Source organism: Mastomys coucha, unplaced genomic scaffold, assembly GCF_008632895.1.
Source record: "Mastomys coucha isolate ucsf_1 unplaced genomic scaffold, UCSF_Mcou_1 pScaffold8, whole genome shotgun sequence".
Taxonomy (NCBI): Eukaryota; Metazoa; Chordata; class Mammalia; order Rodentia; family Muridae; genus Mastomys; species Mastomys coucha.
Window position 1 is genome coordinate 39260259 of NW_022196914.1, and position 23837 is coordinate 39284095.

The following is a 23837-nucleotide window of genomic DNA, read 5'->3' on the forward strand; positions in this document are numbered from 1 at the left end:
CTGTAGACCAGGCTGGCCTCGAACTCAGAAATCCACCTGCCTCTGCCTCCCAAGTGCTGGGATTAACACCACTGCCCAGCTAGAGGTTAGCTTCTTAAGTTCTTCATGTATTTTGGATATTAGCCCTCTACTTGATGTGGATTAGTAAAATTTTTTTCCCAATCTGTAGATGTCTTGCTCACATCCCTCTTTTTGTATAAGCCTATAAGTCCTTCTGTTTGTAGCCTACTCTAATAACCTCTTTTTAGGTGAACTTTCTGTAAAGATCTTATCTCTGAACAGTCCTAATCAGGAGCTAATAACTCAGCCTATAAATATTTGGAGGGATTCTACTTGTCCCATAAATGAACTAAAATTGAAACTAAATTGAAATGTTTGTGCAGTCACATAATAGATGATTTATTACGTGGGTTGTGTGTGCATGTACATTTCCAACCTTTAAGTGTTTGTTTCTAGGTTTCTGTATAAGTTCAATAACCCACTGTCCCTGTCACTTTAAACAAGTTACTTCATTCAAGAGCCTTAGTTTATGTGTACAAATCACAGGAGAAAATTTGATAATAAATATGGATTGTATTGAAAGAAATTTTCAGGAAATTTATGTCTGTTATTTAGTACTCAATAATTTTTTTTCATAATGCTGCTGTCATAACTTACCTATACTTCACTTACTTTTCACAAAAAATATTCTTCGACAGCCCTGAGAACCATCATATAAAAAGAACAGGTAGCCCCAACTATTGAGAAATGACAGTCTCAGTTTCCAGAAAACTTTCATAATGAAAAATATCATTAATGATGATGATAACTGCTGAAATATAATTATAAGGCTGGGTTTAGAGGTACACACCTTTAATCTCTGCATTCAGGAGGCTTAGATAGACATATCTCTGTGAGTTCAAGGCCAGCCTGAACTATGTATGGAATTTCAGGCCAGCCATGGTTACAAAGTGCTACCTTGTCTCAAAAAAAAAAAAAAAAAAAATTATAAAATCCATTTCCTTAGCAGACAGCTGACAACTAGGTAAGGGACAAATGTTAACATTTTTACCTGAAAGATTCAGATAGAACCTTTCAGAAAGCCCTATAGCATGACATAGTTTAAATGAATAATTTCTAATGTTTCCAGCCTACAAGTACATAATGTTCACAGGTAAGAACAAAGCAATATGCCTGGGAGTGACTTCAAAGCTTAGAATACATTGCAGAGAAGGGTAGCACTGGCCATAAACTGTGACTCGTACATAAGCTTTCTTTCTTTATCACCTTGCCTCTCATTGCTCATCCCAGAAACAAGCTTGAACCTTCCACTGTTCATACAATTTTTTCATGGAATGTGTCTATAATTTGGATGTAGAAAACTCCATATGTCCTCCAAAGTCTACATATTTAAGTCTTGGTCTTCACCTTGGTACCTAATGGGAGGGCTTCCATGAGGAGGGGGGAGACCTGTCCTCACTTCTTCATCTCTTTGCATTCTGAACATAAGAGGAATGCCTTTGCTCTACCATATGTCCCCCTCCCCCACCACTGTATGCTGCTTTCTCTAAGGCCCAAAACCAGCAAGACCAACTGGCTATGGACTGAAATCTTCAAAACGGTGAGCTCAGATTAACCTTTTCTCTATATAAATTTATTATATCAGGTATTCATTACTATAACTGAAATTGGGCTTGGATAAATACCCAGCCCTCTCTGGCTTTTCTGAAATCTTCTATTCTAGCTTTCTAGGGCTGTCAGGGTATCTCAAAGTAGATGCTTAAACCAGAAGCTATTGTCCTTGGAGGCTGAAAGTCTAAGAGGAAGATGTGGGTGGGACTGGTCCATTGACAAACTATAAGCCAAGGGTGTCGTCCATTCCTCTCTCCTTGCATGAAAACACTTTCTATATTCTTTATATCACTCTCTTCTCTACATATCTTTATCCATATTATATAAGATATTAACTATACTAATATGCTTAGTGCCTTACCGACCCTAATATTTCCTTTAAATTGATTACCTCTATAAAGCCCTTATCTCTGAAAAAGATCATATTTTAAGGTATGAGAGCTTAGAATATACATTGAAGGACCACAATTCAACCCATATATCTACCACTCCCAGGAGAAATCTAGGATTATATTGAGAAAAGTGATATAGGAAGGCACTTGGACAGAAGACAATTTCCTTACAAATGAGTTAAGTAGGAAATAACCACATGATAACAAAGAAAAGTTATTAGTCATACAGTCACACTGTTTCAGGTCTACATTCTATCTTGTTTCAGATCTACATTCTATCTTTTGAATCTCTCTCTCTCTCTCTCTCTCTCTCTCTCTCTCTCTCTCTCTCTCATTCTTACTCTCTCTGTCTCTCTTTCTCTGTGTGTGTGTGTATCTCTGTGTGTGTCTCTGTCTCTGTCTCTCTCTCTCTCTCTCTCTCTCTCTCTCTCTCTCTGTGTGTGTGTGTGTGTGTGTGTGTGTGTGTGTAGGGAAGGAGTTTTGTGGGAATCAAATCCAGAGCTTTAAACATACTAAACATGCCCTGTACAGCTGAGGTTCACACTTGGTCTCTTCTCTGGAAATTTGAAAAAAATGTCTCAACTAAAAACCCTGGGACTAAAAAAGATAGTAGGCCTTAATTTTATCTATTTTGAGAATAGGACAGGTGAATCCATTGGTGAGAGTAGAAAGCATCACTTGGGAAGAAATCTTTGATACATACTTTGATAGAGATATAATTCATTTTCCCAAAGAAATACCTGGCATTTGGCACCTTGAGTTTTTGAACCATCTCACTAGACTGAATCTGGCCACAATGCTGCTAAGCATTGCCTACCACTATTGTCATCAAATTAAGATGCTGTGATCAATCAGGTCACTCCCTTTAATTTGTTCTGAGTGTGTGTGTTATAAAAACAGGTAAAAACAGCAGAGGGCACATATTCAGACGGTGGGTTTTTGTTTCTTTAGAGGAATATCACATAGGCATTCTGAGATTCACTGTAAAAATCTACCTGTCCTTATCTGGCTATACATTTTGTGTTATTTCCCATAGATCTTAAAGTTTGAAACTATATATAAGTAATGATTTGATTTCTCACATTATTCTTAATACCTATGCATATAATAATTAATTTTAAAAGTATCAGAAAATTTATGTTATATATGCCATTGGTAATGTACAAGAACATGGCAAGCAAAGTAAAAATACCAAGCCCCACACAGATGTGAAAGTCTCCAAACTGCAGATCAAACAGTTTTGACCATTTCCTAGCAACTTTTCTCTGGCCCCTAACATCTGTTCTTTCTCACATTCTAATAAACCACAACACCTTCTCCAGCACCATGTCTGCATGCTTGCCATCATGGTCATTGCTATGACGTCTCCCTCATTCGTCTCTCTCTGCTTGCTCTTCAGTGACCAAATATCTAAAGGGCAAAAAAAATGAAAAATAGACAGGGAGTGCTCATTTTGAGTAAGAGAAAGGAATCCAGAGGTCAAGGATAACTACCAAGTGGCTAGCTTTAGAAGAATGTACAACTTAGCTCTATAAAAGAATAACCCTGGAACTCGGTGCAAAATAGTTAGACCATTGTAAATATTTGACTACCTAAGAGGTGAGTGGTGGACTAAGAGAGACAGAAAAGCAAACCAGATCAGGAAAAAAAAAAAAACACAGACAGGTTACTGTGGAAGCCTTCTATGTGCTATGCTGGTTTGAATAACAGTCCCATTGACCCATAGGTAGTAGCACTATTAGGAGGTGTGCCCTTGTTGGAGTAGGTGTGGACTTAATAAAGAAATTTCATCTCTGGGGCCAAGCTTTCAGTTTCAGGTCTCAGATGCTCAAGGCCAAGATCAATGGTTCATAGTTGTTTTCCTGATGCCTGTCGATCAGGATTAGAACTCTCAGTTCCTTCTCCAGCACCATGTCTGCATGCTTGCCATCATGGTCCTTGCTATGAGTTCTCCCTCATTCGTTTTTTGTCTTTGTGGTAATGTTGATCAAATCCAGGGCGTGTGACTTCTAGACAACTGATCTACCCTGCATATAGCCCAAGCAAATGTCCCTGCTGATCCCACTGGTATCCAGCCTTTAGTAGATAATGAGACTCTGTACTGTTCTAACTTGAAATTTTTTCTTGAAATTTCAAGCTCTGTGTATCTTTAATTTTATTTGTTACTATGCCTCACTAAAAGTAATCCCTAAGTCTTATACATAAATATATCTTTTGTGGGGGTTGTAAGTGAGGTTCAAGACAGAGTCTAACTAGGTAGACTCTGAGTGATCTGGAACTCACTATGTAGACCAGGCTGGCCTCTAATTCAGAGATATCTGTAGTCTATCTTATTACTCACAAATTATCTTATATGTGATTTTAAAATATGAGATTTTATCATTGTCTTCTTTTAGATCTTTTTTCTAATTCTGATTTTTTAATATTATTTCTCAAATGATTTTGCTATATAAGACCTTTTGTAGTCCATGTTATATCACTTTGAAAGAAATGGTAATCAGATCAGTCAAGAAAGGTTAAAAAAAACAGCTACTATTTATCCTCTTCTGTCTTCAGAGACAATAAGAAGTAACTAGTCAGTGTTCCTTCAGTTCCATGTACAGTAATACTATTTAATGACATGTCATTATGGTTCTCACAATGAAAAAAAAACTTCCTACCTATGCTGAAAGGCAAACTATTATGAAATATCAAATTTTATAGATTGCAAGACTATTTTAATTCGCCAAAATTTGATGCATCTAGCAACCAGAGTAATATTAAAGGAAATGCCATAAACTTAATTAAGGACATTGTTTCCTTAAGGGGCAGTCAAGTCTTGATATTGGCAGTTGTCTTGTATTTAACAAGATTAACAGGTCCTCATTTCCCAGGGACTCACCTAGATCAGATTCTTGTTAGTGACCATCTTATAAGAATATTATATTTGATTTAAAAATATAAAAGTTTCTTCTTTGGATGTTAGATGTCATTTCTTAATATTTTGTAAAATTGGGGTTTCGTTACCATATTTACCTTGAGCATCCTTAACTTACCCTGTTTTTTTTTCTCTTTCTTTTATTGAATAATAGGCTCTTTTCTAATTAAGTATAACCTGGTTATAGAAGTTTTTTCTCGCTCTACTACTCTCCCTTTCTGTCTCTCATTAGGGGAAAAAAAAAACAGGCTTCTAAGAAATAACAACCAAAGATGATATGATAAAAAAATAATAAGATGAAGCAAAGCTTATCATATCAAAGTTGTTCATTTCAACCCAACATGAGGAACACTTGTTCTCACAGTTGGGAAACCCATAAAAATACAAAGTTGTTCTTAGCTTACCTGTTCATTCTAGCTTTCTATTTTTTATCTGTCTTTTCATACTTTTTATTTTTTGATACTAGCTTATTTTTTTTAAGATTTAGTAGAAATTGTATAGAGTTCATTCAAAGCAAAACCATCAAGGTGTTGAGACCTGCAGTCCCTATGTGTGAAGCGATTCATATTAATCCTAATAATTCAGTTATGGCTCTCTGGTTGTAAATCTCTATGGTGTGTTACTGTTCTGATTTAATGCCTTGTTTAAATTTTACTGCAGCATCACAGATGGTATTTGAATCTTCATGGACTTGGAATCCTATGGCCACCGCCATATAATCTTAGGTTAACATTAATAAAAATGTTTGGCTTAAAATAGTTCTTTAAGATCATAGTAGAAATTTCATTATCCTTTCTAAAAATCACAAATTTTGGATAGACTGCTTAGCTCATAAATTTAAAGAAAAACATGTTCCTTATGGTTGAAATCACAAGCTACTTTTTGTTGAACATAAGCATAAAAGGTCTAATATAATAGATTTTTACAAATCATTCTAAAGATCCAGTTACAGAAGTTTCTGTTCATACTTTTACAGCTTCCTTTATGAAAAGCTTTATAGAATTCACAAACACATATTGCTTTTAGTGTCTGTCCTTTGATGTCTATAAAAGACCCTTTCAAAGCTGGAGGTAAGTGTTCCTAACGTGCACAGCAGAATTTTGCTGAAGCTATTTGAAGCTATTGGAGATAACATTTCTCGGCATATCTTTGGGGGTAGGGAAAACTGGTACTAACAATACCGCTAAGCTGTAATTAGTGTGACTAACAACTAATATGGGAGACCAGAGTGGGGGTCACTCTTAAAAATCTAGAGGTATTAACAAGTTAGGGTTGTAGGGCGTCCTACCCCGCAGGTTAATCTGTTGCCTTAGCTGGTGAGATTTGTTGAAGTTATCAGTGCCCTCTAACCCCAAGGTGTTGCTCTCTTGTAATTTATTGGTCACATGCCAAGTCTCTCTTTCCTGCCAAGTGAGATGACTTTGGGAATGGCCAGTTCATCTTAAAGGCCTTACTACAAATGTTCACAGATCCTCAACCCTTTGCTGTACCTGAAAGATTATATTATATTGTATTATATTATATTATATATATTATGGTTTTCCTTAATGTTAAAATTCATTGGAGTTGGCATTTTGCTACCTTATAAAACTTGACACTTTGTACCCGCTTAATGAGAATTATAAGAACAATACTTAAAATCTTACCTATCAAATTAAGTACTGTATAAGAAATTCTAATACACAGTAAACATTCCACTGTTACGGGCTACTTCTTTGAGTCATATTGCTTAGCCAGTGGCTTTGTTTTATGTTTACAGTCAGCTCGAATGCACATAAAAATGTCAGAGAATGACTTTCGTTTTCCTGCGCTGTAGTTCACCCTCTTCAGTGTCTGGATTCCTCTTCTTCCTCATCTCACTTTGTGTCACCAACACATAAGCAAGGGTAACTTCTCTCATGTTTTTCCTCCTACTAAAGGCATTCATGTAGGACAGTTTCTTTAGTTTCTATCAAGGAAACATGAAATCCTTTTTTTTCTTTTTAAGCAGTAGGCAGCTTGTTTACTTTGCTGAGAAAGATTAAGAAGGAAACATTTTCTCTTTTAACTTTTTAAGTTACTACTTTAGTCTCAGGGGTCCTGATATTTTATGTTATAACTTTTGCTTTTTTCTTTTTTAACTATGGATTTTTTGCTATTTTTAAAATAATCAGGAACGTGTTACAATAACTAATGTTTAAGGTGGCAATTATCAAGCCTTACAACTCCAAATAAAATAGCTTTTTCTAATAATCTTACCTCTCTGAACACACGGACATTTAAATATCTTAAGCACATTAGTTCTTATTTAAGTGCAAGAAATTACTAGGGAGAGTAATTGTCTCTACCCTTAAACAGAATCCTTTCCACATTTTATCCACAAAGCACAGGCAGTTTATGACTGAACTTTAGTTTGTTTGCATTGTAAGTTTTCTTATAATATATATTAGTAAAAGGTATGTGTAACACATAAAAGTAGATTAAATTTGTTTGATTTTTAACTTAGAAATAAGCAAATAAGAAAGTATGTTGATGTAGGAGAAATGCTAAAGCCCCAGGAATGCAGCCCAGTGGTAGAGCACAGTGAGCTCATAGGAGGTCCTGATGAGATCCATGGGGGCGGGGGGGGGGGGGGGGGGGGGGGAGAGGATATGCACACACGAGCACGCACACACACACACACTAATATCAGCAATTAAAGAAAATAGACAAGTGGGACCATGGGAGGAGTTAAAAGGAAGAAAAACAAAGGGGAAATGGTGTGATTATAATTTCAAAAATAAACTATTATAAAAGTATGATTACAATACCTTAGCAAATACAGCAAATATTTGAAATAAGGTAAAATTTGTAACTTTCTAAAGCAAAGTGCTGAATGTCTTGGTAGTTGCTGACAGCTTATGGTCACAGCTCAGTGTGGGGACATTTGGGCAAGTGAGGGAAACTAGAGAAGCTATTGTCTACCAAACCACAGTCTGCTGCTCATTTTCCTTTATCACAGAACATACAAGACAGACATCCTTATCCCTTTGTCTTGATGATTGCTTATTTGATTCATATGTATTCTTTGTAGTAGTGTCTTTTGTTTCTAATACAAGCCAGCTTTCTAAACTTACGTACTATATGAACTCTGTAGCCTTTTGTAAGTTTTAATTGCTTATCAAAATCTCACTAACCTTGTTAGTGACTTTCTCAAGGTTAGAAATCGCATCCACTTCCTTAAGTGATACATAACATAGTAAGAAAACAAAATTATCATTAATGTAATCCCCACTAATTGATTCACATATTGCGATAATTTTATGCATGTACATATACTCAAATGAATAAAGTATGTTGGCTACCGCATCAGTAATTGAATCTTTAAAAAAACTAAATGGCAGTCTCGAGCTGTGCTTCAAGTTCACAGAAGCACTGGTCTCTTTTCATGCTAAGATTTCCTGAGTAAAAGCGCCAAGGACAGAATTGAGAAGTCTTATCCCCTCTTCCACCCTGTCTTCTGAGGGCTGTGAGAGTGCATCAAAGCTGAGCTGACTTCAAAGCCTACAACACTTACTGTCTCCAGCCAGTTCTGTAACAGCCACTTCACCCTCACAGCAACTCATCTTACAGATGCCTGACAAGGCTCCACGCATGTGCTGCCCACCGTCCCCTGGTCCATACTATCAAGTTCAAAACTACTCCTTAAATAAGCCAGTCCAGAGCATTAGCAAATTCACTTGATTTCAAGATTTGCCACTGAAGTTTGCTGAATTTATTACCCATTTACTCCTTCCATGATTACACATTTTACTACAAATCTTTGATGCTTATTGACACTGAATATGTTTCTTACTATGTTTGCTTCAAAAATAAAAAATATATATGTAGATAAGATAGTATGTACACCTTTTACCTTATTTTAGCATTATATAGTGATCATGATGGGTGTGGTATTTGGCTCAATGAATCATGAAAAAAAAAAGGAGACAATCCAAAACATATATAAGTGTCTAGCAATGTGAAAAAACACTTGGAAGTTCATGATTTCTTTCGGAAAGAGAAATGAAAACTCATGTATCAGACATTTATGATTGGGGTTTAAATATTCTACAGGACATTTTTATATATTTAAAAAAAAAACTTGACTGCCCTCAACGACTTGGTCTTTTGCAGGTAATCATAACTGCAGTTAAGTTCACGGCGGTAGTGATCATGTCATGTCGCAAAGACAGCATGTCACAGTGTTCCTCACCATCCTTCAGCTCTCACATGCCTTCTGCTCCCTTCCAGTAGATTTCCTGAAGCTTGAAATAGGAGTTGTTACAGACGAGCCGTTTAGGGCTCAAGAGAAGACTATTCTCAGCAATTTGACTAGTTATGCGTCCCTACATAAACTATTGATCACAGCAGACAGAGGCTTCTTTGAAGGCCAGATTTTTCACGTTTGGTTCATGTCAACTGAAGTCATTAAGTTCAGTGGGAGGAAAGGCCCTTGGGCCTCAGGGTGTTCGATGCCCCAGTGTAGGGGAATGCCAGGGTGGAAAATGGGAGTGGGTGGGTGAGTGGGGGAGCACCCTCATAGAGGCAGGGGGAAGAGGATGGGATAGGGGGGTTTCTGAAGTGGAGACTTGGGAAGGAGAAAACATTTGAAATGTAAATAAAGAAAGTATCCAATAAAAAACATAAAATAGATTTCCACATTTTTATTTAAAAAAAAATTTCTAAAACTATTTCCTTGAATTCCTCAATACATTTGATGGTAGATATTTGAAATCATTGGAAGAAAGGATCTCTTGAGATCTTGAAGATGGTGAACATAACTAAAAGATAAGCTTCCCAAAGAATTCAAAAAGGAGTGATTTAGTAGTTCCTAACCCCAACCAGACATGAAATTTCAAATAGACATGACATTAAAGACTTTGATTATACATTATAAAAATTAAATAGGCTCAATATAATCATGTCCAATTGTCTTAAACCAAATTGGCTACATTGTAAATCAACAAGTTTTCCATCTTTTCAAGTGAAAAAGTATCAAGTATCCAAGTGAAGGTCTGATGACTGCTTTTCAACCTTTCCTCTTGATACTGATACTTAACCCCAGGGCCTGTTGCTCTCACTGAGCAACATCTCCAGCTGCTTTTGAAGAACTTGACAGAGGAAATCCCTCTACCTGGAATGTTAGAGAAAACAATCTTTAATATGCTTCTGCTTCAGTTCTACATCGCATGTTCCTTAAAGGATATGAGTAAAAAGAATTGATGATTAAATGATAGGAATGATATAGCTGCTGACTGAGTCCAGTAATTTGATTTCATTGTTTTACAAAACAATGAGAGTCAGAGGAACTTTAGGAAGAAAAGAGCCATGATAGCCTCAGTAGACCAAAGAAAACAACCAAACCCAGGCAAGAGATGCCACTCAGTGCTGAAGACTGGTCAAGTGACCAAGTCTAAAATGCTCAGAACGCAAACTTAAGGAAAATGAGAAAAGAACATGTTTTGTTTTAAAATAGCACTCCATATGAATTTTCAGAAACCAAAGCATTTTCTGTTTGCCTTACATAAAAGAAGGGAACAAAGTAGTTAGGAACACGAGATTTTTTTTAAAATTACAGTTTTCAATGATAAAGACTAATGACAGTTTTTAATGTTTGGTTTGACTTAGGAAGCATACTTACTAAGCAGTTCCTCCAAGGAGCAAGGGCCTGGGAGAAAGGTAGCTTTGCCGCAAAGCATTTAATAGGCAAGAACGGAAAAACTGGGGAAATAGAGGACACAGGAGTCACAGGAGGATGTCACGAGAAAGCACACAGAGGCTCAATGGTTGAAAACTTAATATGTTTATTCAGAGTAGTAGAATTCTTGTGTGTGGACAGTTTCCTAATTGGCAGTTCTCCGCAATCATCTTGGAAGACAACACAGTGAGGGCGGCAGAATCTGGAAATGACCGCTAAGTACAGTTAGTCAGCTGATGACTGTATCTTTCTCATTTTAAGTATTGGGTGAGAAAATCAATTGTTTTTATGATTCTTTCCAGCCCTAGGATATTTTCTAATACATTAGAAAATATATATACCATTTTATTTATATACCATTAAGTCAGCACTGTACAGTGAAAAATTTTAAATAGATCAAATATTTCAGTTTTGTTTTGATCTAAAGATGTGATAGAAACTAGGATAATTTGGCAAAGATCTTTAAATTTATTTTGTTATTTTGAGACATAGAAATTTTTAAAAAAAATCTCCTGTGTATGCAGGTGTGACAAGAGGAGAGTGTTGCAGAAATGAATTAGTACTTGCAGAAGTAAACAGAAGACCCTACTCTGTCAACTTTAAAGAAATGACAGACAAAGGGGAGAGCCAGTGGCAGCACCTAAAGAAGACAGCCAAAGAAAACAGTGTTGCCTCAAAAACAGACCAGGAATTTACACAGGCAGTAAGACAGTAGGTTTGGTTCACTGGGAATATAGGAATTCTCATGGCTAGATGACGTGTAGGACAGATGCTACCAAGAGCCACTATGGAGATGTGGGGAGGATATCTATAGCATGCTAAATCTGTATGAATTCTCATTTCACCTAAATTCAGTTATACATTTAGGTCTTTTTCTCAGTAATGTGGGATCTCCGAAGAGGAATGGCATATCCCTTCTTTGTTGTTACAGTGTAATTAGGCATTTTCTAACAGAGTTGTTTCCAATGTCCTGACACTATCTTTAGGCCATACAATTAACTGAGTATTGTATGTGACTTTTGGTGAATCAAAAATTTTTATTTTGTGTCATGTGTATATAGGTGTGAATGTGTATGTGTGTGCGTGTTTGAGTTTACTTCAGTATGCAATTAATTTATGACTTTTATGCTGTGGGATTATTTTCTATATTATTTTCTATTATTCTGGATTTTTTTATTAGATGTTTTCTTATTTACAATATCTCTTTTCCCAGGTTCCCCTGCCCCCCCAAAAAAGTAAGTAAGAAAAAAATAAAATAAAATAACAAAAACTAAAACAATCCCCTCTTCCCTTTTCCCTTCCCCTGCTCACCATCCCACTCCCTCCTGCTTACTGGCCCTGGCATTCCCCTACACTGGGGCATAGAACCTTTACAGGGCCAAGGGCCTCTCCTCCCATTGATTACCAACTTGGCCATCCTCTGTGATACGTATGCTGCTGGAGCCATGTGTACTCTTTGGTTGGAGTTTTAGTCCCTGGGAGCTCTGAGGGTACTAGTTAGTTCATATTGTTGTTCCTCCCATGGGACTGCAAACCCTTCAGCTCCTTGGGTCCTTTCTCTAGCTCCTTCATTGAGGATCCTGTACTCAGTCCAATGGATGGCTCTGAGCCTCTACTTCTGTATTAGTCAAGTACTGTCAGAGCCTCTCAGGAGACAGCTATCTCAGGCTCCTGTCATCCAGTACTTGTTTGCATCCATAATAGTGTCTAGATTTGATGACTGAATATGGGAAGGATTCCCAGGTGGAGCAGTCTCTAAATTGTCCTTCCTTCAGTCTCTGCTCCATAGTTAGCCTCTACAACTCCTTCCGTGGGTATTCTGTTCCCCCTTAATATCAAACAAGTTTCATTTTGCTGCTGTGATCTTACCAGTGTTGGAACTGTAATCTATTTTGAAACAAAAGTATGAATGATGCTAAAATGATTGTTTCCAGCAATATTACCATTCTCCAATACATAAAATCATTCCAGTGTTAGTTTCTGGTTGGGAATATATTCTTGTCCTGTTTTTTTTTTTTTTAATAGCATGTTAATCAATAAATTAAATTTGTCTTAGAAAGTTTGGGACAAGTGTAATTTTTTAACTTTAATTTCTATAGTAGTCAGTACTTTAGCACTGATCAGTAACATCCTCTACTCTGTTCTGCATTCTTGATCCATTTACAACTTCTTATTAGAATATAGAGAAATTACCAAAAGAATTTCCAAATGGGCACATGTATTTCTCTTAACACATATGCTACTTTGATTTCTTGTTTCTTTGTATTTGGCCCTTTTAACAATTCCAAAGCCAATTTTCTCTTAAAGTAGGGATGAGAGTTGTGGAGCAACTGTGACCACAGCCCTGAGTCCCTTGGCTGAAGTGCAACTTGCTGCTCCTTTGGCCACACTTAGTTCCACATCACTGAGCAGAGAACGCTGGGGAAGCTCTGCTCTTTGCCAACCTCGTGGTCGACATCACTCCCACTTCGTGCTCAGTGTTTCCCTCCTAACCTACTTCTTCTGCACTGATAGGAGAAGATGAAGAAGTCTGCACTCTGTTAGCTGCTGCTGTACATCAGCAGCCTCTGTGGGGATTTCCCCTTAGAGCTATATCATATGTAAGAAAATCACTATATCACTTGTAAGAAAAATTTCAGTCCCTAACACATAAATTACATATGTATTTCAAAATATTATCATAAATGGTATACATTTATCTGACCTAGAGAGTGAGTATATTCAAGCCTTCATCAAGAGGAATAGTGCCCTATAAATGGCTGATTATACTGTGCACAGGGAGTGAGAGGGTCCTCTTCTAAACAAACTCGATTATGGAATAAGGCAGAACATCAGTTCCAAATGTGTGTACTTCATTCTTTTGTAGTTTCTTTCCACTCAAGAGTGTGTGTCTCTGTCATAAGTGTACTGAGGATGAACAGCAGAGTCATTTGAGGTTCATTGAAAATATAGGGAACATCATGTTTCCTGTTCTTTTGTTAAACCTGGCATATTGATTTTCTTTTGCACAGCTTGCAGCACAGAACTGTGATATATAGCTATGGCAAGAAAAGCTAACCACATGTGAATTTGTTAAGTGCTGCTGGATTAGCAGAAATTGTCTGACTGAGCAAATACCAAGGTTTGACTTCCTCAGGAACTCTCTATGACTTAATCAATTAAAATAACACATTTTGGTTTTCATGCTTAGAATAAATCATTAGCAAAAATCATTTTCTCTTGATCACTTGTTTGTTTGAATTCTTTTTTGCTTCTCCATTTTAAGCAAACTAAATAAATATGTAGAATGTAAACTAAAAACTCAGACTCAAATATAGGAAGGTACAAGCACAATAAATGTTACCTAGTAAATTTTTTTAAACTAATTTTCAGTTTTTATTTAATTTTTCCATTGCATTTCTTTTCTAACAGCCCTTCAGTGTCTATTTTCTGTTTCCTTGAGACACAGAGTAAACAAGATTTAGACTTGAGTAATAGGTTTTACTGTGCTTATGTATGGAATCTGTTAAAAAAAGAACTTCAGTGAAGAGCTGTTATCCTTCTCCTAACCTTATTTAAAAAAAAAAAAATCCTTTCTTGAATATATCTATTACATAGTTGACTTATATGGCTTCAGAGTAGAGAGGGAGAAAGGAGGGCCAAGATCAGCAGAGTGGATTCCTGAGGATCCTTAGAAGTGCTAATGTATCATCTGCTGTGCTTATGAGTTCTCCAGGAAACAGATACATTTGTCAGTTTGCTACAGAATAAAACTGTCTATTGAAAGCTAGAAAGACTTCATAATATTTATAGTAGGTAATGTTGTCACCTGTCTTTTCTAAAAATACTTACATGTCTCTACATATAGAATTCTTTTTTAACAAGATTTGGCTATGCTAACTCTAGGAGTTCATTGAAGAGTGTAGACTTTGGGTTCATGCTGGTACTTCCTTGATTGGCCATGTAAATCCAGCTGTATTATTTTGTTGTTGTTATTGTTTCCAAGTTCTTTACAGTGAAGTGATTTTTGTGTTTTAAAATAACATATATTTTCTCTTCCCTCAAAAAATTTATTTAGAAGATTTTCATATTTAAATATTGTTCAATATACTTTTGTTACTTTTAAACAGGTAAGCATCTTAGGAAATTACAAGCCAAATTCATTAGAAAGCAGTCCTTTTTAAAGTATGTGGTAGAAGCATAAAGCATGTGTTGTTTCTGTAATAAAGTGTGCAGGGCGGAGGGGGAGAGCAGAGAAGAAAGTGCCACTGGTTTGTGTTAGGTGACACTGTGCCCTGCTTGTCTAATTTGATTACACAGAGCCCCCGAAGCCTCGGGCAAAGCTGATTTTAGCTATAATCAGCTTCTTAACCTTTGGAGAACCAACGTAAACACTACGTAGCAGTGGTAATTACGGTGCTTTGTTACTCACTCCAAAGTGCAAAGGTAAGAGTGTACAACTATAGTAACACATGTTATAGCCAAATGTAACAACATGACTTAAGGGGATTGCCACAGAATGGAGTCCATATCAGAAGGACATTTGAAATTAATAACTTAAGGGTACATTCTCTAAACTGTTAGCATAGTTTTCAAGGTCTGTTCATAAGTGATGAACATTGTGTACTTCAACTCTTCAACTTTGCTAGCTTCACATGAACACTTCTCTATACAATCTCATTATTTTAGATATGTATATATAATTAATCTTAGATTTTATAGATTTTTTATTTTTAAAATAAACAAGACTGATTTAATATCCATGTAAGTAAAATCTTGGTTCACTTTTGTTGGCAGTAAAAATTCATTGGGGAAGAAGTAGAATTTTTTTATAGTTAAGTAGAGTATTGTAGTTGTATAGGCAAAAGCCTAGCCTTTTCTATTTAAAACAAGAACTTTTAGTACAAGAATGTGATATGCCATATGGGAAATTAATATATAAGATGATTCCACTGCCTATAGTTGGTATGACTCTGGTTTAATGATATAACTAATAAGATAAAGAACCATAAAGAGGAAATAGTAAACGTTTAAAGACTGTGTCTTCAAAGTTATATTTGATGGGGAAATATAGGAATGTTCTTCTGAGTAGAAGTTGCAGATGACCAAGAGGAGGTACGGAGCTGTAAGTCATAGCCTATATTGACAGGCTTTGCACCAGTAAATCTATCTCAAGTTTAATATTCTGTGAAGGACAGCATGTTAAGCCCCAGCAGTGCACATTATAAACTGTTCCACAGTGTGCATTAACTCCAAGTAAGAAAGGAATAGTTTGAGTTAGAATCTAATATGATATATGAATATCTAAGTTGAATGACTCATGAACCACCCACAGACGTTATAATCTGTTATGTGATGTGGTTTACACTTGCAGGCAAAGACGCAGTCTTAGACATGGGCCTCTCAGAGCTTGCAAGGCAACAGAGAACATTCATGGGTAGCATGGCTAGTTCCTTTGACCAGATTGGCAGTGTGATAAATAAAACTGTCCTCAATTTGTTAATATAAATATCATATAAATATCATATAAAAGGAATAAAGAATGCTTTGTATGCATAGCACTTTGAGATAAATGTAGCCAGATGTCTTTTGACCCCCATATGCATGTTTGAATTGTTTTTCTATCTTGGAATCAGTGTAGTGGGCCCTTTTTTAGATTATTTGTGTTTTGTAAAATTTCTCAATCCATTTTAAATGACCTTTTACTCAAAGTGCTATTGATTTTATAACACAAAGTGCAATTGTCCAGCAGCAGCCTGACATAGATAGGAAGGGGTTGCTGAAGCCTAAGATCACTAGCACAGGGGTTCCAATTGACCTTGGTCCCTTGCACCACACTGGGATCTAAGGAATCACTGTCTCTGCACCCCTAGAACACACTCACTAGATCCATCACTATGCACATATAATTTTAAAGACAGTGGCAAAGACATTGGCACATGACTCACTTTTTTTTAGAAAGTTCTATAGTAGGAAAAAATTTTTCCCAGAATTTGTTTCTTTTGATGTTATGGACAATTAAAATCCTAAAATGTGTTGTGGCAATAGCTCCTAAACTTTATTTCTTAACAGTATAACTTAACCAGCCAATTCCTATCTAAATTAAATTCAGGTCAGTGTTCAGTGTTAAAAGCCAGGCATTCGACCTGTTCAAAGATCCCAGATCCTTGCCACATCTGGGAATGTACCAAATGCCTTCTCTGAGCATTTAGAAGCACAGGAGCTAAATTTGCATCTCATTTGGAACAAGCAACTAAATGGGAATAATCATGCCCATTCCTTATTGTATTAACCACTTTTTGACTTTTTCAAAACTTTTTGCATTGTTGAAAAAATTTTATTGTGTTACTTGGAACACTAATGAGGTACATTTATATAAGCAAAATATACCAATTCTAAGTGTGTAGTTCACTGATTCTTAGTAAATTATACTTATGTAGTCACTACTGTGTTCCAACTTTAGAACATCTTCATCACTCCAGAAACTGTGGAATGCTCAGTTGGAGTTAATCCTGATCCTCTCTGCAGTCCTCATTATGCTGCTCCAACCACCAATTTTCCTTTTTGACAAAACCATATACATGAAAAAATAATGTGGTTTTGGTGTTCAGCTTCTTTTGCTTATAGTAATGTTTATGAGATTCTTCATTGTTGTAGTATGTATTAATCATCTTCCTTGTGTTACTAAATAACCTGCCATTGTATGATGATTCTGCAGTTTGTTATCCCTGCATAAGTTGAAGGGTATCTTCAGTATTTGCTATTGTGCATCCTACTACTATGAACTTTCATGTTCAAATCAGTGCAGGCATGTGCTTTCATTTCTCCCGGGTTATCAGATTAAATGACATCCAGCTTTTTAAGAAGTTACAACATCATTTCCCACAGTAAACTATGTCACTTTATGTTCACATAAAAAAAAAAAATGCATACAGGTTTCAGTCTCTCCACACCTTTACCAACAATTAGTGTCTGCCTTTATATCACAGTCATTCTAGTGGTGTATATTGTTATCCCATTGTTGTTCTTAATTTACATTTGTCAATAACAACTTGAGCATTGATTATACATATATCTTTCATGAGTCATCTATAATTTTGATGGAGTTTTAAATTCTTGGTTGTCTTATTATTGAACTGTAGAAGTTCTTTGTAGGGCTGCACCTTCTTTATCAGACAGGACACATGTAACTCTAAACCCTGATTTCTTACCTTGGGGGTTATCCGATGCTGAGAGGGATTTTTTTGGTTCTGATTTTAGGCACTTGCCTGAATTTAATCTTCCAAATCTCTCTCCCCATCATAGTGCACACACTGACCTCTCTGTTTTGGTTTATTTCCTTTGCTTATAAGGCATGATGATCAGAGTTTGGCTCAATCTCCCTCAAGCCAAGAAGAGTGTGTGAGTGAATCCGTGCTCCCTGCATCCTATTCTTTTCCTTCCTCCTCTGCCTTCCTGGCTTTGACCATTCATTGTACAGCTCTCCAGTCAGTGTCCTTTACCCACTGAGTTTCTCACTTGTACTGGTCTGCCACTACCCTGCATCTGGCATACAGGGAGGACCAGAGCATTTTAAGGATAGTTCCCACCAAGGCTTGCTCTATTTGCTGATCTTGCCATTGAGGATCGCTTTCTTCCCTTGTACTCCAGATCAGTCCAGTCTCTGCAAGCTTCCACGGCCGTGCTTCTGAGAAGCACTGCCATTGCCATAAGGCTGCTCTTCTTACCTGTGTCTGGAAGAATTCCATCAGTGTGCAGTTCTCAAGTTGTTGTCTGGCTTCTCCAGGACTGGAATGGTTGTATTTGACAATTTTGTCAACTTTTATAGTTACTTTAGGGATCTGTTTTATTTCTTCACTTGCCATCACTGGGAGTCTAACCTGCATTTATCTCTGTGTGGTTCAAATTCTTTTTCAGAACAAAGTAAAAATTGAATTAAAAGCTAAATAAAAGTAAAATAAATATAAAAATATGAATATAAATTCCCTAGCAATTGAAGGTTTTACTCTTGGAAAAAAATTGGAATCACTTTTGCTGACTTTTCAATTGGGAAATAAAGCAAATAGGTACAAAATGAATGTATGTGACTTATAAAAAGAAGTAGTGAGAGTTCGATTCTATCCTGGCATTTCGTCCATTTGTTTCATTTTATTCTGTCTTCTCTCAAAGGTCAGGTTTCAGAAAGTGTGTACAACTTTATACTGTGGAAGTGCTTTACAGAATGTGCCATGAGAAACCTACCAGATTGAGGGTTTCCTGAGTGCCACTGTCCAGAATCACCAGGTATGCTTGCAAGTAGTCATTCATGTCAGAATGCACAATCCCAGTGCCTGACTCTCATCTGCAGGTGCCAGAGCATATGTCCTAGCACCGAGAAGTGTAAGGTAACTTACAGAGGGAGGGTATTTGATTGCTGTAACCTACTTTTTTTTTTGTTGTAGCTACTTAATTCAGGTCAAAAGTAGGTTAAAATATATGCAGAATGAATGAAAGAATTTAAAGAAAAAATATTCAAAATAAGGTATATCGTTTTGTTATATACAGGTCAAGCCTATTAAAGTGGTGTCTCTCATATAGGAGACTACACTCCAGGAAAACAGTTCTCCAGGAATTCCAGGAAACAAGCTCTCTTTCGTGGTTATTCTGTCCAAATTAGAGTTAGTCCTCTGAACACTACAGTCCCCTTTGTTTTTAATCCTACTCAAAGAGTCTGAATTTAGTAAGTAACAGCATGTGTGCAACCATCAGTGAGATGCAGCTAACAAAAACCAGTTAGTGTTTTCTGATTAATATAAACTCTTGCTATTTGATTGTGTTATAATTCTGTTCATTAATCATAATTAGGGCCTAAGTTGCATGATAAACTCAAACCTCTGCTGATTATCAATATAGAAGAATGCAGACCCAATATCATCTCATTTCCCAGAGGAGCCCAAAATCTAAACAATTATTTGACTTAAGAATTGCTATGAAAGATGGGTGTGATGGTGTACACCTTTCGTCCCAACACTCAGGAGGCAGAGACAGGTGAGTTGGAGCTCAGCAAGGGATCTCTATGTAGATGAAGAATCTACATAGTGAGTTACAGGTCTGCCAGGGCTACATAGTGAGACCCAGTCCAATGTGCGTGTGTGTGTGTGTGTGTGTGTGTGTGTGTGTGTGTGTGTGTGTAAATGGAACTGTAACTAACTAGAAACTTCAAAACTATAATATAGGGTAAATAAAGTAACTGTCATAAAACAGACCCGTAGGCTGGCAGCTTGTAAAGTCTGACAGGAAAAAATAGTCAGGGCCCATTGTGATGACAGTCACTTCCTGGCTTTTTATCGTGTGTCTCTTGCACGTGAAAGAATGTATCGTGTGCTCCCCAGATGGCTGTCTTCACTGTGCCACTGTAAAAGTTTATTTTGTATGCTTTATTGGGAATTGCACTGACCCCGACATCTGTGAACTGTGGTTCTCAAGCTTGAGTATTAAACCTCTCACAAGTGAGCCAGGCTCATGTCTCAATTCTTCACATATATTGATTCAGTAAATTACTTTTGGTATTTTTTCTTTTTAAAATTTAGATAGGTTAGCCATTTAGCTTATGTAGATCTATTTCATTCTTGAAAATTGCAGATGAAGCAAATATATTCCCTCATTCTTTTCCTCTTATTATGCTATAATTATAAATGTATACTTATGAGAATATCTGTAACTATTCAGATGACTGGATAATGTCCATCTCACTGAGGCACAGCCTAATCAACACATTGAATTGAACTGTTACAAGTTTTAAGAAAGGGTGCCTATAATACCCAATTTTCAGTTTCAGTAGAAATTGTTTTTATTCATGCCTTTCACTCAGAATTCTAATAAAATCAGAAAGACTCATGATGATATATGTATCAGTGTAGAATGTTACATAGCATAGAATGCACCACTGTAGCCCCTTGCCGTGCCTCCACAGCATCATGCACACACTCTCACCTCTCAATTTCAGACTTCTTCCTATTAACACCTAATAATTCCAAATCCATGAGCAGCCATTCAGGCCATCCCCCTTTCCTCCCATGCCTGGGCAGTAATCATTGACCTTGTGATCTATGTGCATTATGGTGGGCATTTTACCTGCTGCCATCTTTCCCTCACATCAAACCCAGTTCCTCCACAGATGCAGTAACTGCTTCTTAACCACTGAACCATCTTTGCAGTCTCTTAAAGACCGTTATAAAACTGAGAAAAGGCCATTTCCTTCCTAAAGCAGAAAATATACACCATCTTCTCCCCTGATTGCTGTTCCTTTGGGAGTGGACTAGGGCTGAAGAAGAACAGGAGCAGTTCAGAGGAGCCTGGAAAAGCCTGATACTTTTCCTGGGCCTGGAAGTTTTGCTCATTAGTACCCTGGGGATGGTTTGCACTTCTCTGGTACTAGCTTAGAGAGATGTGAAGATGAAGCTGTGGCCCAGCAAGCTTGTCTGACTGTCATTTTTGTTGTCAAGTCTGGAGATAAGGATGAAGTGCTAATGAGAGGTACAGTGTGCTACAGCCCATGACACACCTTACACTAGGTGCCTCCTGATAGAGACATCTGGTAGTTCTCCCATGACTCTTCTCTGGCTGTTCCAGAACCTACATCTGCTATTCACAGAGTCTTCTTTAGGTTTTCCTTGGCTTCTTGGGGAGACAATGTAGTAGCAGCTACCCAGGTTCGCTCTGAGATGGCATGGCCTCTTCAAACACACCAGGAAGAGCTCAGATCATGTCTTCACCCACAGGCAGCTATGTGCTTTCTCACTTGGCTTCCCAGTAGACTCTACTGAGTGGAGAGCAAAGCTTCTATTGTTAAATATTACTGTAGTTTATGCCAGAAGGAATTCAGATAAATGAAAAGACCATGCAAATGTCAGGACTTGAATGCATACAATCTAAGTTAAATACATGCTGGTAGTAGATTTGGCTTAATTCCAGCCACAAAATATTTTAGCTCCATGAAGGCAATAATCATAGGCTAAAATCTTAAAGCATAAACCAAATACACTAAAACATTTTGTCTTATAAAACATTTTATAAGGTTCAATATTTTAATTTCTCATGAACTTTACAAATTTCAGAGATATTTTAATTATATAAGCATTTTAAACAAAAGGGCTGGCAATTATTGAGAAGCATATTGGAACATGTTCTAATGGAGATTTGTTGATCTTTTCAGGAACACACTAGCAAATCTAAAACATAGCTATTGAGAATTTGGATGATACCTCCGTAATTTATAACTATTTTAAGACACATCAGATCAGGGTCTGACATTTCCTGGTATCATGCTTCTAAATTGTAGGGTAAAGCATTTGTCCTGTTCAACTGAAGACAAAACTTAGCAAAATTGTGTGCGTGTGTGTGTGTGTGTGTGTATAAGTGTATGCCGATGTCTGTGTAAGTGTATGTGAGGACTTCTTGTTCAGGTGTATTAAAAAATATCAAATCCTAATGACTAACCTTTCCTATCTTACTATTTATAATTAAGAAAATATAGGTCAGAGCTAATAACAGACCTGGAATTAAATTCTAATTAAACCAATAGAGAAATTAGTATTGAATCAACTTTTTGAAAGTGAGATTAGATACTCTCCTTATGAATGTACATGCACATAACTACTCACCTGCATCTGTGTATCTATGTTTTGAGTGTGTGCTTTAGGAGTTTGGAGCTAAACTATTCTCTCCCCGAGCCTCCATAAACTGACCTTAAAATTTTTAATGAAAGCTGGGCAATGGTGGCACATGCCTTAATCTCACTCAGCACGTAAGAAGCAGAGACAGGTGGATCTCTATGAGTTTGAGGCCAGTCTGGTTGGTCTACAGAGTGAATTCCAGGACAGCAAGGGCTGCACAGGGAAACCCTGTCTCAAAACCAAAAAGATAAAAAGGAAGAAATGTGTCCAGAAAAAATACTTATGGATTCCTCAAAAAGTTATACATGGAAATATTATATGACACAAGATCAATTCCTTCTGAAAAAATTGGATATTGTTTAAACAAAAATATGAATATCCATGTGACCTATAACAATAAAAAACTAAATGCCTTTCAGTTTAGGATTGCAAAATATGGTATATTCTCACAAAACAACATTGTTCAGCCCAAAACATAATGAGGAATTGAACTACGAGACCTTGAGGATGTGAGGGGAAGACAGCAGCAGGTAAAGCAAGTGTATGACATACTTCCATGTCTATAAAATGCCCACCATAGTGCACATAGATCACAGGGTCGATGTTTCCTGCCCAGGCATGGGAGGAAAGGAGGATGGCCTGAGTGGCCGCTCACAGATTCAGAACTTTTTAGGTGTTAATAGGAAGAAGTTGAAGTTGAGAGGCGAGTGTGCATGATGCTGTAGAGGCACGTTTGAGCATGGGAACTGAATTTGCTGCCCTTGCACAGGAACAGTTTGAATCCCAACATAAATGCCTTTCAGCAGAGCATAATGAAAGCAATGCGAAGAGGAAAACTCATAGCTCTGAGTGCCTCCAAAAAGAAACTGGAGAGAGCATACACTAGCAGCTTGACAGCACACCTCAAAGCTCTGGAATAAAAAGAAGCAAATACATCCAAGAGGAGTAGACAGCAAGAAATAACCAAATTCAGGGCTAAAATCAAGCAAGAAGAAACAAAAAGAACTACAAAGAATCAATAAAACCAGGAGCTGGTTCTTTGAGAAAATCAGTAAGATAGTACATGTCAATAGGACAAAATGACAACCAACAAATTGTGAGACAATCTTTACCAATTCTATATCCGAGCACTAATATCTAATATATACAAATAACTCAAGAAGTTAGACTCCATAGAACCAAATAACTCTATTAAAAAATGGGGAACAGATCTAAACAGAGAATTCTCATCTGAGGAAACTCGAATGGCCGAGAAGCACCTAAAGAAGTGTTCAACATCCCTAGTCATCAGGGAAATGCAAATCATAAGGATCATGAGATTCGACCTCACAGCAGTCAGAATGGCTAAGATCAAAAACTCAGGTGACAGCAGATGCTGGTGAGGATGTGGAGAAAGAGGTACACTCCTCCATTGCTGGTGGAATCGCAAGCTGGTACAACCATTCTTTTTGGAGGCACTCAGAGCTATGAGTTTTTCTCTTCGCATTGCTTTCATTATGCCCCCTTAGAATATAATTCTATTTGGTTCCCCCTTTTAAGAAGGAATGAAATGTCCACCTTTTGGTCTTCCTTCTTCTAGAGTTCCT

General features: G+C 36.9%; 1 protein-coding gene across 8 annotated transcripts in view; it reads left to right on the forward strand.

Moving 5' to 3' along the window:
• The window catches only part of Fam172a (family with sequence similarity 172 member A), a 437196-nt gene that overhangs the window by 329938 nt on the left and 83421 nt on the right, over window positions 1-23837 (forward strand). Inside the window, exon 12 of one of the 8 annotated variants that reach the window (XM_031359795.1) lies at window positions 18767-18880. The exons of the other annotated variants lie outside the window; for them this stretch is intronic. Coding sequence (XP_031215655.1) covers window positions 18767-18846 — 80 coding nt within the window. The 3' untranslated portion in view covers window positions 18847-18880. The remainder of the gene's footprint in view (window positions 1-18766; window positions 18881-23837) is intronic. 8 annotated transcript variants of the gene reach the window in all.